General features: G+C 42.0%; 1 protein-coding gene across 1 annotated transcript; it reads left to right on the forward strand.

Annotated features, from left to right (window-relative positions):
* The first annotated feature begins 15,346 nt into the window (after window positions 1-15,346).
* dio3a (iodothyronine deiodinase 3a) lies at window positions 15,347-16,911 on the forward strand. The gene has a single exon (XM_084013147.1). It carries the CDS (start codon window positions 15,364-15,366, stop codon window positions 16,150-16,152), a length of 789 nt encoding a protein of 262 aa, XP_083869273.1. The 5' UTR covers window positions 15,347-15,363; the 3' UTR covers window positions 16,153-16,911.
* The last annotated feature ends 281 nt before the right edge of the window (window positions 16,912-17,192 follow it).

The following is a 17,192-nucleotide window of genomic DNA, read 5'->3' on the forward strand; positions in this document are numbered from 1 at the left end:
GCCTACATTTTCATTGTAGACCTTGAATAACAGGTTTACAAACAGGAAGGAATAGTCTGAAAAAAAAGATTGAGAGGTTTTGGCTCGTGTGTATCATCACATACCAGCAGCTAAATTTATTTCACGTTAGAGATGGGATGCATTTTGCATGGTTTAAATTCATTCCTTCTCTCCTGGCTGCTGCCTTTCCAAAAAAAAACTGTGGCTAATCTTAAGGCAGCGAGTGTACGAGCCTGTCCTCATCTGAACTTTGGGTGGATGAAACTGCAAATACACAGCTGAGTCCTGCTGCTGCGTAGTCTCTCTCTCTCCCTCTCTCTCTCCCCCTCTCTCTCTCCCTCTCTCTCTCTGCATTAGCTTGCTTTGCTCCATCGCTTCCCGGCCGCACACAGCATGTCAACAAGTAAGATCTGAGATGTGACTGTGTCAAGTTGGACTCTCGTCAGGTCTAACTATGTGAGAAGGAATGTCGTTTGGAATTCATGGCAGAAGACGGAGAGTCGGGGGGAGCTGCAGACAGAGACGCAGAGGGATGCAGTCGGTCAGGAGACACACACGCACGCAGACGCACACACACTGACCCGCAAAGCAAGTTGTATAAACAGTAGGCAAAGCTATCCGCTCATCTCATTCCTAATGAAAAGTGCAGCAATGACATGGATGTAAAAACGGAGGGGCTTTATTTCCGTGGCAACCAGGGCAAACGGAAGGAGCAGGAAAAAGCAAAAGTGCTGCATTGCGTCATAGCGTTAAATCCAACTGACTTTGTGTTTGTTCGACCACAGCGAGGTTTTATCTCCAAACTGCTCTCGAGCAAAGTCCAAAAAACGAGGATGACGAGGATACTGACAGTTCACAAAATATATTCCCCCTGCAACTTGAGGAAATGAGCCGTGCAACTTCCCTCCACTGCTACAGTCACACGCTACAGCGCAAGATGTTGATGCTTTCCATCAGCGAATTGTGGCCTTCGCTGTGTAATCCTTGAGGGACACACCGATTGAGGTCCAGATGTTTTTTATGATATATGATTACTAAAGGCAATCCACTGGAGGTACATTATATAGTCAAAACCAAGGCAAACAAGTGCATTACACAATATAGAACCATGATTTCATGGAATTCTTTGCCTGTACACAGAATTCAGGAAACAAGGAAATTCAATTTAAGCCTCCCCTAAAACAGCATGTCTTGGCTCAGTCTCCCTCATCATGCAGTTTCATAAGGGCTTAGATAGATCTCTAGATGATTATCTATGTTCAGACATATCAATCACTTGCGTGTGGAACTGCTGGGCTCATTTATAGATGTACTTCAGCGACTTACTTAGCAATGTGAGGTACTTAGCAATGCTTTTATTACTCACCTGTAAATTGGTCTGTGATTGGGTCTAGGACTGGGCGATAATTCAATATCATCATTTATTGTCTTTGAATGAACCTCCGAGGTTAAATATTGCGGATAAGAGCGACTGAAAAAATGTTGGTCGCATCTTTCAATAACTGACATTCGGAAACATCAATCAAAGCTTGGGAGTGTAACGAACTATTACATTGGATACGGCCCTGTCTGCCTGCCAAGCCAGTTGGTCAGGAAAGAACCAGACTGACTGCTGATCCAAGCCGCTATTTCGGAAAGAGGAGGCGGTGGCAGGCGGGGGCCCCGGAGAACGTGAGTCAGAAGCGTCTGATGAGTTCGGATTAGAGCAGAGAGCTGTCACTGCTGCGGAAGGAGTGGCGGCTCTCCGCAGCAACAACCGAGACAAGGCAATATAAAGGTGCATAACAGATTCGGATGATAATAGATTGTTTGGGAACATCTATCCATTTTTGATTCCGGTGTATCATATTTTCCCACTTCAGTCCTTCAAGTGCTTTAGTTCCTTTTAGGCTGAGGTTTCATTCTTATCACCCAATTAAGAAATATATAGAGCGGCCAAGGTTCCATTTGCACCAAGAATATCTTCTGAATGTCCCAACAGCTCACTTTGCCATTATTAATAGTACCAGGGTAGCAACTTTTAATCAAATAGTCGACTAATTGTCCTGATCCTTATCACTTATTTATTAAATTACCAGAAAAAAAAATGAAATGGAAAACAGTTAATATACTCCACTAGATAGTACATGAGTGATTTGGGACACAGCCCTGGTCGTAAAAATGGCATGGCCCAAGAGTAGACCGATGTGTTCATGTACTGCTAGCCTTAGTGGCCTCGTTCAGCCTAAATAAGCTACTTTTTGCAAGGGGTTGCATATTTGTAGTGGTTTGTTCAAGAATGAAACCAGATACAAACAAACAAAGATGAAGTAAAGGCGGCGTGCCTGTTGGTGGAATTCTTTAAAACTAAATGCCTCGATATCATATACATGCATAACTTGGAGAAATGTGGCAGCCAGATGATGGCCGGAGCTGGCTCCCATTGGCAGCGTGAGCTGATGATCGGCCGCAAGCAACCTGATTCCGCTGACTACCGTCGGGGTCTGTAGACGTGATACTTTATAGCCAATATTTGGTTTCCATGTGAATCCGATTTTATGGCTCTTTGCAGGAAGAAACAGAAACGATGAAAAGTAACAGCGTTTGCAGCTGTGCTTCTTTCTGTGAAATGTAAGGTCTGAGTGGACGAAATAAAACTTCAGAATGAGTTATGACCTACTTTCTTTGTTACAAATGTCAGAAACACATTGTATGGCCTGCATTAAATGACACCTGGCAGACGATGGCTGAGATCTGATAACAGTGTGAGCCAGATCACCTCTGGAGGTCTGGCAGATCTAATCGCACTTTTCGATTCAGATTCAAATAGCACTTTAATACCTGTTGTGAATGCGGTGAAGCCAGGTTTTGCTATTTTCTTCTTCTCATCTGCAGATTGACTTACCCTGTCAGGGCTTATTTTTCCCAACAATGACTTGGCGTCATTAAAACCTGTTTCAAAAGTGACCTGATTCTGTTTTGGCAAAATAGCATGTATAATAGCTGTGCTTTGAGAGGTTGGTAACAACAACTCTGAGTACTGACTAGATGTAAATGGTATCCACAATGTACTCAAAGAAAACGCTCTCCCCACCACCCAACACTTTTCTGTCACATTTAGAGCTGCAGCCATCGACCATTAGTTATCGAGTATTCTACCGATTATTCCGTTATTTACAGAAGCAGTGGTGCCGTTACAGATTGTATCCGACTGAACACACCTCTGCACACCCCTCCCTTTCTAAGCGTGTCGGAGAACCGCGGTGGCCTTCAGGTAACGTAGAATAAAACGTTAAAAGGCCCTCTCTAGAGCTAGTGTTTGCTTCGACTCTTCTGGGTTACTGTAGACCAGGGGTCTCAAACTCAACTAACCTGTGGGCCGCCGGAGGTAGAGTCTGGGTGAGGCTGGGCCACATCAAGTATTCCACAAAAAAAAGGGGGACCAATGTTAGTGGGTGCGGCTTATATTCAGGTGCGCTCAATAGTCTGGAAATTACGGTACAAGTGACCAACGTTGCTAATTTGTGTTGTCACGAGCCTGAGCTATGGTAGCCCACAAGTGTTAAAAAATACAAAACGTACAGGGCAACGAAGATAAAATGAAGAAAAAAACGTGCGGGCCGCACTAACACAAAGCTTCGATTTCAGGTAGGGGGCCGCAAAATATCGTTCCAGGGGCCGCAATTGGCCCGCAGGCCGCGAGTTTGAGACCCCTGCTGTAGACACATGGCGGACTCTGTGTGGTGGACCCCCTCCATAAAGATGAAGATAGAAACAGCTCATTTGAACGTAACGAAAACACAATTCTTAGTTCTGGTTTTGATCATCATATACCGTGGGCCTTAACAGTGAAAATGTTTTTCATGGATTAGGAATTTGACACTTTTCTTTAAGTCTTTATTTTCTCAAATCTGAACAAAGTTGCTTCAATGAGTTTTGTGAAACTTGCGTTTTATTGCCCTTTAAAATGCTCTCAGTAAGGCTTGCAGCTCAAACTTCTGAGTATGCATCTTTCCCCGTGGCTCTCTCATGTTCCTTCCAGACAGCTCTAACACATTGGCTGGTACGTAGGTAGGTGTTTACTCCTCAAAAAAAAACCTCTCACCTCCCCCACAAACACATTAAATATGGAATCATAAATTGAAAGTGGACTTGTGTTGACTCCTTATGCAACCAGACTGTCAAGATGTGATGATTTCAAACAAAATGTTTCTCAGTTCTGTGTAGGAGGCAGAGGGCATCAACAACAGCTTTCGCCAGACTGAAACTCATGTTTGGAGAACTGTTTTTCTCTCTCTCTCTTATGAGACATAAGACACACAGTGAAGTCTTGCCGGAGAGATTCTACATTCTCTTTAGTCTTACAGCTCATGAAATACTTTTGAGTCAATCTTCTGTCTGGGCTCATCTCAAAGTGGAAACAAAATACCAGCAAAATGACCTATGTTTATGTTTTTTTTCTGACAAGCAACCTCTTGCAGTAGTCTGAGTAATTACTGTCCTCTCATTCTTTACGGGATTGTTAAAGTTGAGTTAAAATGAAAAATACCATTTTAAGACTTATATTGTGTGCATGCATATTGTGCATCTATTTAACAATAAATGCAGAAAAAAATCATTCATATAAAAAGCTATAATTTTCTTCCTGGAAAACAAAATGTGACGTAGCTAGTTCCAACAAATTTTGATCAATATTATGACATTCCATCGATTAATTTGCAAATTCGGCAGAGCCAAGAAGGTCGTGAACAATCCTGAACGATCAAAACGAATTCCTCCCAACGTTATGCCCCGCCTATCCTGTCTCACTCGGAAAATATGTCACGTTACGGAAGCTGGACACTCTTGAAATGCCGTTTCAGCTCGACCTCGAACGGCGTCTGCCACCTCTGCAATCAGACGACAAATCTGATTAGCTAGCTGGTCGTAGGGGAAAAAGTCGGAATGATTTGTATGTCTCACTGACTTTGACACGGGAGATTTCTGTTTGTTTGTTTTTTTATTGAAGTCACCTTCAAAAAGTTGGGAGCAAACAGAGCATCTCTTTGAGAGATGTGCAAAGGTTAGGAAATGTTGCATTGCATTGTTTATGCATTTCGGTAGCTTGACTGTTTGTGGAGTTTATTCCTTGTTTGCACCATTACTTTGCATACTGTATGCACTCGTGTATCTACATCGTTCCTCTCCTTCTCCGGTCCGTGTATCAGTAGGCTAGGCACGGCCGTAATTAAATGTGTATACTGCTATTTTCCTCCAGCCCCGTGAGAACACCGTTGGCTTCCTTCCCTCTTGCCTATACAAGCATCTTTTTGTAGACCCTTCGCTTGTTTCTTTCCCAGTTATCTCTGCCTCGGCCAAACAGTGGTCCTCTTAACCTCCCTTTTATTGCGCCGAAGCCCTTATCTAAAACACCTTGCCTTTTGCCGTGTTGGCACTTTTACAGGACACAAAGAAATGGGCTCTTGGTTGAGGACCCTGTCGCCCATGCTCTCAAATCATATTTATTTTATTTTGGAGGAATCGGACATTGGCCCCATGCATTCTGGTTCCTCATGAGACGCATTCCTACCAGAGAGGAGGACTAGAGACGTATTGATTTCAGCGACCATTAAAGTAAGATTTCATGCGATAAACGATTTCATATGGCATTAAATTGTGCTCAACGACAGTTTCATGAGAGTTTTCTTACTTTTAGACTCGTCAGCTAGTCTCAGTTCAAACGTACCATAAAACCATTTAACCATTTAAACACAACGACCTTATTCAGCCTACAACAACTGAAATAAAACTACTGGGTAATTCATCCTCAACCCCCTACCAGCATGTTACCCTCAACAAGTTGTAAAGCTAAGCTTGGGTGGAGGTTAACATCATTCACCCGCAGAAATACTAGCGGGTCAAAGTGTGCTACTGCTGACTAGCAGCGTTTAATTGACTAATGCACATCTATACGATCCAATCATTTCTAGGAGACGGAGCTGCAAAACCTCTTTATTCTCTGTGTTGCTATTGCGATGTCTTATAAACGGCTGCCCACCGTCCCTCCTTTACTTGAGTGGTCAGAGGATCACAGACATCTAATTATGGCAAATAATGTCCTTTAAAAAAAAAAAAAAAACAAGGACGCAAAAGCAATAAATGCTGTGTCCTCAAAAAACGGGCCACATGCCCTCCGTCTGTTAGTCTCTCTTGAAATTGTCTCTTCTCTCTTATGCCTCTAACTTGATCTCTCTCTCTCTCTCCCTCCCTGGCTTGCTCTCTCTCATCTGAAATGGGACCTGAAATGACCAGCACACGTTCCCACTGGGGGGCTTAGACTGATTCATGTGGGAGCTGCTGCAGAGCTCCGCATTTCTTGTCTTAATATGTCCAGGCAGATGAAAGGGGGAACAGAGCAAACTGATGGCACAGACCAGTGCTGCATTTTCATTCCTTTGAAATCGGAGTGTGATGCCAGGATTCACCAGGGGGTCTTACAAAGCCAAGGCAATAATGAAGAGAAGTGGAGGGTAACAGGGGAGGGAGGAGGTGTGTAGTTGCAGATTGGTGAGCGAGAGGGGGAAATAGGGAAAATGAGACGGATGAATGAAAAAATAAATAAAAGCCGTAACTCACAGGAATAGTCTATGTGAAAATCCTTTTAAATGCCTTGATTTATATGACAGCCCCGGGAAAAAAAGATCTCGGGGACATTATGAAATGACAGTAAAGGAAACCGTTTTTGTCACTTGACATAATTATGCATGAATACATTTGAATTAAACATCAATTCAAAAGCTGCTGGATGCAGTAAATCATCTTTATGTTAACTTGTTGACTGGTGAGTCCAACTATTTGCAACACTCGAAAGCCATAAATCATTTAAAACCCACCTTTATCAGTCCTCCCCACCCACCCGCTATTATTATTATTATTATTATTATTATTATTATTATTATTATTATTATTATTATTATTATTATTATTATTATTATTATTATGTTATTGGAAGCCCTATTTGAAGTAAACTTGAAACATTTTATCTCCTGCTTGCTCATAAAATGAGACTTAGCATTTATTTACTGGGCTCTGATTCCACAGCAAGTTAGACAGAGATACTTTACGCATGACACAAGACCAACTAGGGAATAAGATGACAAGTCACATTTCACAGTTAACTCAATAAATATGTTTGGGCTTTGTTTTCCTTTTCTGGCTGTTAAATCAAGACAAATAAAGAACATACGCCATCACGCTTTTCGATCATGTGTTCCTGCCTCTGATTGAAGTCATAAACCATGTAGAGAAAACACGTCATTAAAAAGCTAGTTACATCCTGTTACACATGTAGGTTAACCTGCATGGGATGAAATATCATCACAAAGTCAAAAGAATGTATTTAAAAAGCAGATTTAATAAAAAAAAATTGAAAAAAAAATGAAAATGTTTAATAAAGGTCCAAGATTTCATTGCAATTAGGCTGCTGTCTTTAATATTAAAGACTAAAGATTATGTTTCCTATGATATAATGCTCGAATGCAGATTCTCTAAATTTCTTGTTTTTTTTTTGTTTGTTTTTTTGGGGGGGGTGGGATCATGTAGGGTAGATTTATTACAATGTCTGATTTGACAAACTAACCACTAGAACTGATGAGATCAGGAAATATATCTGCAATAATTGTGGTTATTGATCAGTCTTTTCAAGCAGAAATGCCCCAAAAAATCTGATTGCAGCTTCTCAGATGTGAAGATTTGTTGCTTTTCTCTGATCATCATTACTTGGACTGTTTTTTTTTTACTCTCCAACACTTTAATGGAAATGCATCACTATTTTCTGATAGTTTACAGATAAACGAGTAATAGATTGAGATCATAATCTGCAGTTTAATTAATCACTTGCAGCCAAAGCTGGGCAATATGGTCAAAACCACCATGCTATAGATTATTTCACAATATCTCAATATAGCATGTATTCCGGTACTTAATACAATATCTTGATATATGATTTCATCATGATATGAATTATTGAAGTATTGCTCAGTCCTTCCGACTATGTCAATGTAAGACATAACATAATAGACCGAAATTAAAAGTTTGCTCTCGATTCTCCTCATCTTGATCAGAGACTTTCAGCTTTCAAACTATTACCAAATAAAGTCACTTGAAAATGTAACGGCTAGATTTCAGTTAAGAGACACAGTCATCATTTTTCAAACTGCTGATCAAAGAAAAACCTACACATCTAATCCCGTTTTGCAGAGTAACTTAGTTAATGTTGTCTCAGTTTGTTTACTACCTAGTCTGCCCTCGGCTCGCCTGAAGATCTCAGCCCTCAGTGTTTTGCTTCACCTTCCTGTCCAGCATCACAAATGCTGCCAGTTGATGTTTATCCCACTGCTTTAGCGGTATCCCGCAGAGACAACTCAGGGCAGAAAACACATCCTATTAAACACTGTTGAGTGCACAATGACCTTATGAGGACAGCAGCGCTTTGATTCTCCTCCTAGGGATTTGGTTTTTGGTAAACACATAAACCTCGCATTAACCTTTTCTACTCTTCGAACACGTTGACAGAGAAAAAAAACCCAATACATTGAAATATGAAAAAAGCACACCTCACAAACCTGGATAAATGTGTAGACGTCGCTGTTGCTGCAGTGTTCCTGCAAACAGCTCTATATAAAAACCCTTTGCACTGCAGCAGAACACGTCAAATGACCACACAGTTCAGGCTTTGTAATATCTATAGTGAAATTCATTGAGACAAAGTCACTACATAAAATTGACCGCACAAGAAGATCAATAAAGGCAATTGTTCACAGCAGCTGTGGATGCTTCAGAGGGCGAGAGACACAGAGGCAGAGAGAGAGGGGGGGGGGGGGGGGGGGGGATTGTTAGTGTGTCAGAGGTTTTCTCACTCACCCTGTCTTGCCACCATCTGTCCTGAGGACTGGCATCAATGAGTGTACAGACGGGCACTCGCTAATAAGCTCAAACAGGCAGCAGTGAAAGAAGCCACATGAGGACATCCTTCGACATGCTCACCATCATCATTACTCAGGGAGTTCAAATAAGGCCAGAGACAACTGGAGACGCAAACTTGTCTAAAGACTTGCCAGTAACACCCCCCTCCTCCCTCCCCCCTCCCCTCCCCAGAACTACTGAGAGAATCAGATAAGGTTTCGTGAATGAGTCGGCAAATATTTGTGGATTCCATGAGTAAATAAGAAGTGAAGGTGGCGTCACATGTAGGTTAATCCAACGGATTCTCACCTTTATTTCTCTTTATCTCTAAAGCCTTTTCTCTCTCACAAGAATTAAACATTATTTGCACACCGGATTTAATCGCAGTACCAGGACCAGGCGTGCTGGCTCAGTTGTGCCACTTGCAGGCAATAAAGTGAATTTTAAAGCAGGTGTTGCAGTATGCAGTGTTTATTCACAACAGTCAGTGTAGAGGCTGTACAGACAGATTAGCTGAGTTAGCATGCGATGTGTGCTTCTAGTCATCCCAAATTCCTACACATTCTCTCTCCCAACTCGTCACATACCGATGTTTGGTCAGTGGCCCAAAGCTTCCAACCACGGTGCTCTAGGTGTCCCTCTAGTGGCCGTTTTTGGACGTGCACAGGGGTGGCACGTTACATGCGTAGCAAATTTCATCCTTCCCAGGAACAGAATCCCGTAGGTTTAGGAAAAACAACGTGACTGACTGACGACTGCAGGACTAGCGAGTGACAAACGGAATCACGTGACTAGCAAGTCACACGAGTCACGTGACTAATGTCACTGTTGACTTGTGACTAACGACTGACGTGACAAAATGTCACTGTTGTTCTTTTCGTTTCACGCTGGACATGAGCGGAATGTCTCCTGGATGAAAATCCTCTCGTGTTTGACCCCTCCACTCCACCACAGCAGATCTGGTGTCAGTGTTTCCTTGAGATCTGGCTTAGACAGAGTGTTGTTTAGTTTCACACCAGACAGGCAGACAGTTTAACTGTTTTTATTCCTAACATCCTAACATCGAGACATCGTAATGGTTTGATGTTCCTACATCAGCATCACTTTTGACAATTTAAAAAAACATCTTGCCTTTCTCCTTATTTCAGACTACAATGGGTGGTTTCATGACGCCATTTATAGATTTACTTTCAAAATACTCTTTCTTCAAATGCCTCTGAATATTTGCTCAGTTTAACAGCATCACATGCTGCTGCTTGTCATCGGGGTCTTAAGAGCTTGTGCTTGTTGATCCATCGGAGAAAGAAAAACGTCCAGACTAAGATGCTACTTTGAATCGACTCTCGAGTGATGTGACTTGCAAGATGAAACGGATTATTATAACATGTTGGTCCACTCCTCATTGGCTCGCCCGTTGCTGAGATACAAACAGCCCGCAGGGCAGGCAACGGCAGTTCATTCAAGTTGAGTGTGAACACTAGTGCTCTTTGATTTAGACGAGGTTGTGGAAGGTGAAGCGAGGGATGGGGAAGAGGTAGATTTTTATCCTCTATTCTCTTCGGTCCAAGGAGAGAGATATCAGTGACTTGAAAGCAAAGGAGCTTGCACTGAAACGTATCATAAATCTGTTTTGTGGGTTAGCCTTTATGATATCCCATCACTTGTGGTTTCTGGAGCCCCGCCAGACCAATAGGCATGCAGCAGGAAAAAAGGGGGTGTTTTCCCAGATCTGCATTGTCCTCAGATGAACCTGAATCTGCTGCCAAGAATCCAGCAACGTTTTCAGGAGGTATAGCAGGTTAGAAGACACCTCCGGTGTTCAGCCGCAACAAAAGATTCCTCAAGGCAAATTTAGGCACAGCAGGTGAGCTTTTCTTTTCCTCCTCAAAAGACTTTGGGAATTTTTTTTTTTTTTCTTTATTTCCCCTCTGAGAAAATAAAGAGAGTTTCGGTAATAGTGTTAATACAGTTCCAATGTTGGCAAAGAAGGAGGGGTGAGGACAGGGGGGGGGGAAACTGAACTGAAGGACACAAGAAAAACCCCGACAGATCAGTTAAAATGTCTACCGACGAGGAGAATGAGGAATCATGAGTCAGCTGTTGGGCTAACTGCAGCCACAACAGTCATCTTTCTGTCTCACAGAGCGAATGAGCTGCCTCCATACAGAAGCAGTCTGTCGTCACATGCAGCACACAGTCCTAGTGAGGCACACTGCGAGCCAGGGTCCCCATTTCATGGTGCGTGACAGATGTTCATATAATGTGTCGCACAAGCTTGAACAACATTTGCTGCGCATGTTCGTAACGATGGCAATAACACAAGTTGTGGTAACACTTATAATAATATTCATGGAGATGAATGTGTTAATAGGCTATAAAAGGAAAGACATTAGATTAAAATGTGCTTAACAATTTCCCAGAGCCCAATTTTACATTTAAAATAGCTTTTGTTCAACCCAAAAGTATTCAACATATGATGGAAAACAAAGAATTTCTCTGTTTAAGAAGCTAAAACAAATTAATGTTTGACATTTTTTGCTCAGTGAATGAATTAATATTGACCAGTTTTGCCTGTTTCAAGATTGTTAAATTGATTAACCGACTGATGGTGTCAGAATTAATCAAATAAATCAAACAAAACTAAGGATATAGTAAATAATCTTGCCAAAGATAATCAGACATCAACATGTAGGACACATTTTGGTCATAGAAAATGGGAATTCATGCAAATAGGAGTCAGCTGATCATACTTATTCTCCAGTTGGGAGCCATTTAAGCACCGCAGAAGAAGAGAGTGATACGTAAAAGACCACCAGTCACAGAATGTGATGGAAATATGGCATTCATTAATGTTTCACATGGGAGAAACATTACGATATTTATTTTATTAATTTTTATTTTTTGCAAGCTTCAGTGGATGATGACCTACATGTCATGACTTTTTTCTTTTCTTCTGTTTCCGCTGCACTTTGTCATGCTTGCTTTTATCGACTCATGAACTTCCCCCCCGGCCACATGTAAAAAAAAAAAAAACATGCTCAAATTGACAATGTGCAGGAAGGAAACAAAATTACTGATAGGTAGATAGAATAAGTACTTTATCAACAGCCAAATTGTATGAAGCCAAAAACTAAATGGAATCATACACTACAAGAAGAAAAAAAGCCAAGTAATATTCAATAACAAACAGATTGTTTTTCTGAGTTTCCAGCCCATAAATTAAGACTATAATAAGATAATGTGTTTGATCATTAATTGTCTTTCTTTTAGATGATATATGATGTTTATGCTGATAAACCTTTGAGCGAGATATCGACTTACCGTTGGACTCCATGAGTCATCGACAAATGACATCTTCCCTCCATGTCTGGGTTTTTGGCCACCCTGCAGTGTAATATGACATGGATTTACTGTAACAGGACATTAGGGCTTAACCAATATACCATGTGCTCGCTAGACCTGGAATGCTTTTGTTGAATAAGCACACCAGACCAGTGAATGGAATCCAGCCAGTAATGGCTAATGTGTGGATCCAGATGTTGAATCCCCGTGGAGCACAGAGACACTGAACAGCTCGCCCTCCAGTACGCTAGACCCGACGCTGACTCATTAACATGAATCTCTGTGTGGACATGAATATAATGAGGAGGCGTGTGATCCCTATCTACACTGTAATGTAATATCTGTGTGTTGAGGCCTTGTGAATATGATGCAGTGTGTTTTTTTCAAGTTGATGAATCAATGTAATCACTTATTCTTCCTCTCAATTTAGTTTTAAAAGCATATTATGATAATGTTTCCATTGTTTTACTTAGCAAACACTGAAATTTGTCTGACTTTCATGAATCTATCTTTTCAAAAACCTGCACAGCTGAAATAATTTCACGCATATAAAGGGATATGCATAATGACGTTAGCCTGAACAATACTGACCATACATTACACTCTCAGCAGTAGCAGTAATGCATGTATAATGCAATATCATTTTCAGATGTTCAATCTTGACAGATGTAGAGGTTTTGATTTAATAATTGCAGTTCATTACAAATGATTACTGAATCCAAAGTTATTTGATTTATATGTTTGATGAATAATTACACCCTTCACAAATTGTTTTGTTTTGTCTTCTGACAATGAATTTTGTCAAAAGTATATATTTCAGACAAAATCTGTGAAATTCCCCCCAGAATTACGGTCATGAGAAAGTATGAAGTTGTCCAGCTGGAATGACTATTAGTGTATAAAAGTTTCTGACTTGCACACACGTAAATGTGGCGATGCAGAAGATTACGGCAGTAATGCCATACAGTTGTTCAGGGAAAGTTTTTATTTTTTATTTTCAGTCTATCATTTGTGCAGAACCTGAGAAAGGGAACATCAGCAACACATCTGTCAGGCGACCATGCTTCATCATTTTCAATACTTTCAAAATATCTTCATTATATATTCTTATATGTTAACAACTGCACAATTACCAGCAGAATTGCACTGCAGACTCTCCTGTGCAATATTGCTCAGAGAAGATGCTTTTAGCCCCTTTCTTACATTTTCCTCTGGAAATGCGTAAGCAGCCTTGTGTTATGACCCTGGCTCATTATTGTATTGTGTCTATTTGCTGCAGATTTTCTCTCCTCATGTTGTGTGGGTGTGAACGACCTCCCTCCTCACAGTGTGGTGTCCAATGATTGTGAACCGGTGGGACCTGTTGATTGGCCTGCTCCACTTGATTGCTGCCACAGGATTGGACAGTGGAGAGGAGCCCTATTTGCACCACCAGCTGACTGCAAGTGCTCTCTCTCCCTCTCCTCTAATCTTCCACTCCCCAACACGGACCGGTGCTTCGGTTTGTTGCATCCCAGTCGTGAGTCAAGGTCGTCAGCTTGATTATGTGGGCTATATACGTGCAGCTCGTGGAGCTGTGTTTATTTCTGTGGGTGGAATCTCACGGGTGTTTTGTGTGTTGTCCTTCGGCACCATGGTGAGAACAGTGTCTGGCAGTTGCATTGAATAAAGTCCCTGCTGATTTTTCTAAAGAGTTTTTTTTTTTTTTTTTCTCCTTGATTTTTTTTCTAAAGTTTCATGGTTTCTCAAAGATGGAGAGAGAGCCTCTTGTGGTGAGAAAGTGTGGAATGACTGAGGTAGCAAATCACTGCATTATATTTGCATATATGTAATACAGTTCTTTGATTTGTCAGGTATTTGATTTGCTCCTTTTTTAACAGCTTCTACCATGCTGCCTACTAAAACTTTTATGTCAGCGCTGATGCTGACGAGCACAGTCTGTGTTCAGCAGGTGTCCAACAGGTGTGATAATGCAGCATTCATTGGTAATCTTCACGATGCCCGCCTCGTCTCGTTTTGGCTTGTGTATTCTTCCTTCTCTCGACGAATAAGAGACCAGCCATCTGCTCTCTGTGAATAACTTAATAAGGTGCAGCAAACTGAAAAGCTCTTGCGGTGTCCTTCTGGACCTCATCACTCCAGATTCCCATTTCTTTATCCATAACAGTCGGTCACACGTTCTATGTTTTGTGGTGCAGGTTTGCCAATCATTTTTACTTCTGGAAAGTATTTCTAGGCTAATGTTTGCAGCAGACGGGAAGATTTTGTGTCTTGTGTTGTGAAGGTCTTTTTTTTTTAAGTGATGTTACATCAGATGGCCCAATAGGGCACCAGAGGAAGAGGATAATGGCCACTTTAAATCCTCAATATTGCGACTTTTTTCTGGAAAGTGATAGAATTCTGACTTTTTGTTTCATAAGAATGAATCCTTTCACAGATAGAAAGCAATATGTTTTGTTCTCTTTTCTGAAACTTTTTCTCACGTGGCATTAAATATGTTCCATATCACGTCTTAATCCTATCTTACTTCCCCATTTCTGATTCATCATATTAAGGACTTCACATGAAACACAGTGTTTACGGCGTTTAATCATGTGAGTATCAGCCTCCTTTTAAGATAACACTGCTCCATATGGACTGCATCGGGACAAACGGGCGACTGTTGATGGCTAGATCAGTTAATGGCAGTGCAGTATTTATAGTAGGCCTACAGGCCTCTAAGTGGAGTTGTAGTCTGCATCTGCCCAACATGTTCTTCAGGAAGTCTGCAGCACCACCAATGCCTGCTGTTATCACACGTGATGTGAAAACATTGAGACTGATCACATACATCATCATTGGATGAAAAAAGGTTAATATCTACACTCTGCCATATAACGCACTGCTGTGCTGCACCCTCGGGTTTTGGCTATGACTCAAAGCTGTGGAGTTGACAGAAGGTAATCCCCACCATGTGAGGCCTCGGCCCCAGTTTGGAGGCGGGGTGTGATTCATTCAAATCTGCCGGTGCTATAAAAAGAGGGGAAGTTGCAACTAACCCAACTTCAACCCACAAGATCGTGGCACCGCGTAAGACCACTCGGGTCGTCATTCTAAGTGATGATGAATACTATTAAAGCTATTAAAAATGCAATAGTCTGTCTCGTCCTGCTGCCCCGTTTTCTCATGGCAGCGGTCATGTTTTGGCTGCTTGACTTTTTATGCATAAGGAAAAGGGTTTTCTTCAGGATGAAGGAGCAGGAGGGCGATGCCATCGATCCTCCGCTCTGCATATCTGACTCCAATCGTCTCTTTAGCCTGGAGTCCCTCAAGGCGGTGTGGCACGGCCACAAGCTGGACTTTCTCAAGGCAGCGCATCTCGGACACGGAGCGCCCAACTCCGAAGTTGTTCAGCTGGAGGATCAGCGGCGCAGCCGCATCCTCGATTACGCGAAAGACAAGAGACCGCTCATCCTCAACTTTGGCAGCTGCACCTGACCGCCGTTCATGGCGCGCCTGAAGGCTTTCCAGGGAGTCGTGCAGCAGAACGCAGACCTAGCGGACTCTGTGGTTGTGTACATCGAGGAAGCGCACCCCTCCGACGGCTGGGTGAGCACTGACGCGCCCTATCAGATCCCCAGACACCGGTGTCTGGAGGACCGGCTGAACGCCGCGCAGCTGATGCACCTGGAGGTGCCCGGCTGCCCCGTCGTGGTCGACAGTATGGAAAACTCCTCCAACGCCGCGTACGGAGCCTATTTCGACAGACTTTACATCCTGCAGGAGGGGAAGATAGTTTACCAGGGTGGCAGAGGACCCGAGGGGTACCGGATCACGGAGCTCAGAGACTGGCTCGATCAATACAGAGAAACGCTGGAGAAATCCAGCAATCTAGTTATTCACGTGTAGATTGATTCTCATCCCTGTATAGCTGCTACGACGAATACAAAAAAATGCTGCACATGTTTCTTTCAGTATTATAATAGGTGGGTTTTCTCCGTTAATAATGGTTTAGGTGTATTTATTTTTTTAGTCGTTGGTTCAACATTGTAGGACGCACTACGGTCATAGACATCCTTGTTAGGATCCACCTCCAAAAAAGGTTTGTTCGGACCTTTTGATTGTTTGTGAACTAAAGTATTTCGTGTGTCGGAAGTTTAGTTTTTGATTTCTCCTCCTCGTGTGAACGCGCTCTCATGGTGAAGCGGTCAGGATGGGGAGACGCGCGCATCACCGTGTGCTCAGTATGTCGTGAAGTTCGGTTCTTAAACGGTCGAATCCGGAGAACCGACACTGATGTTTTTTCATACTGGAGATTACTCGTGAAGGTGCTGCTCTCTGTCCTGCATGGCGCAACTTTTCTTCTTCTTTTTCTTTGTAAATATTGTTCCGTTTTAATGGATATATTTTTCATACAATAAAATGCTTTGATCTACTCCTTGATTGCAGGCCTATTATATTACTTGTTTGTGTAAATTGCATGTGTGGTTTGTATGGGGGAGCTGGTGCGTGTCCTTTTCTATTCTTTTCTTCTTCTTTTTTTTTGCAATAACATCATGCTCTGCATAGATTATACAGTAATTTTGTCTCTTATAGCAAGGAGACAAAAGGATGAATGTTCAATTTCCTGCACAATAAAGCACAAAGGGCCTCTCGTGGCTTTCTTCAGAAATCTCCTGTCTGAAGTGCAGCCACTGAAATGTGTGTGTAGAAGCAGAAACTATGAAATTATTAAACAAAAAAAAAAAAAAGATCTCCAAAAGCTCCCATAAAAGTCTGTAAAACAGCAGAAAAAGACTTTGTTATTCACAATCAAAACCCAATTTGAAGTGAAGAGCAACACAAATCAAGCCTTTTGAGAGCATTGCCTAATCTTGGCTTTTTTTCCGCAGTCACTCTCACACAGTGCAGATGGGGTATTTCCCCCCCTACGATCAACTCTGTCCTGA

This window comes from Eutrigla gurnardus (assembly GCF_963514095.1).
Source record: "Eutrigla gurnardus genome assembly, chromosome: 7".
Lineage (NCBI taxonomy): Eukaryota > Metazoa > Chordata > Actinopteri > Perciformes > Triglidae > Eutrigla > Eutrigla gurnardus.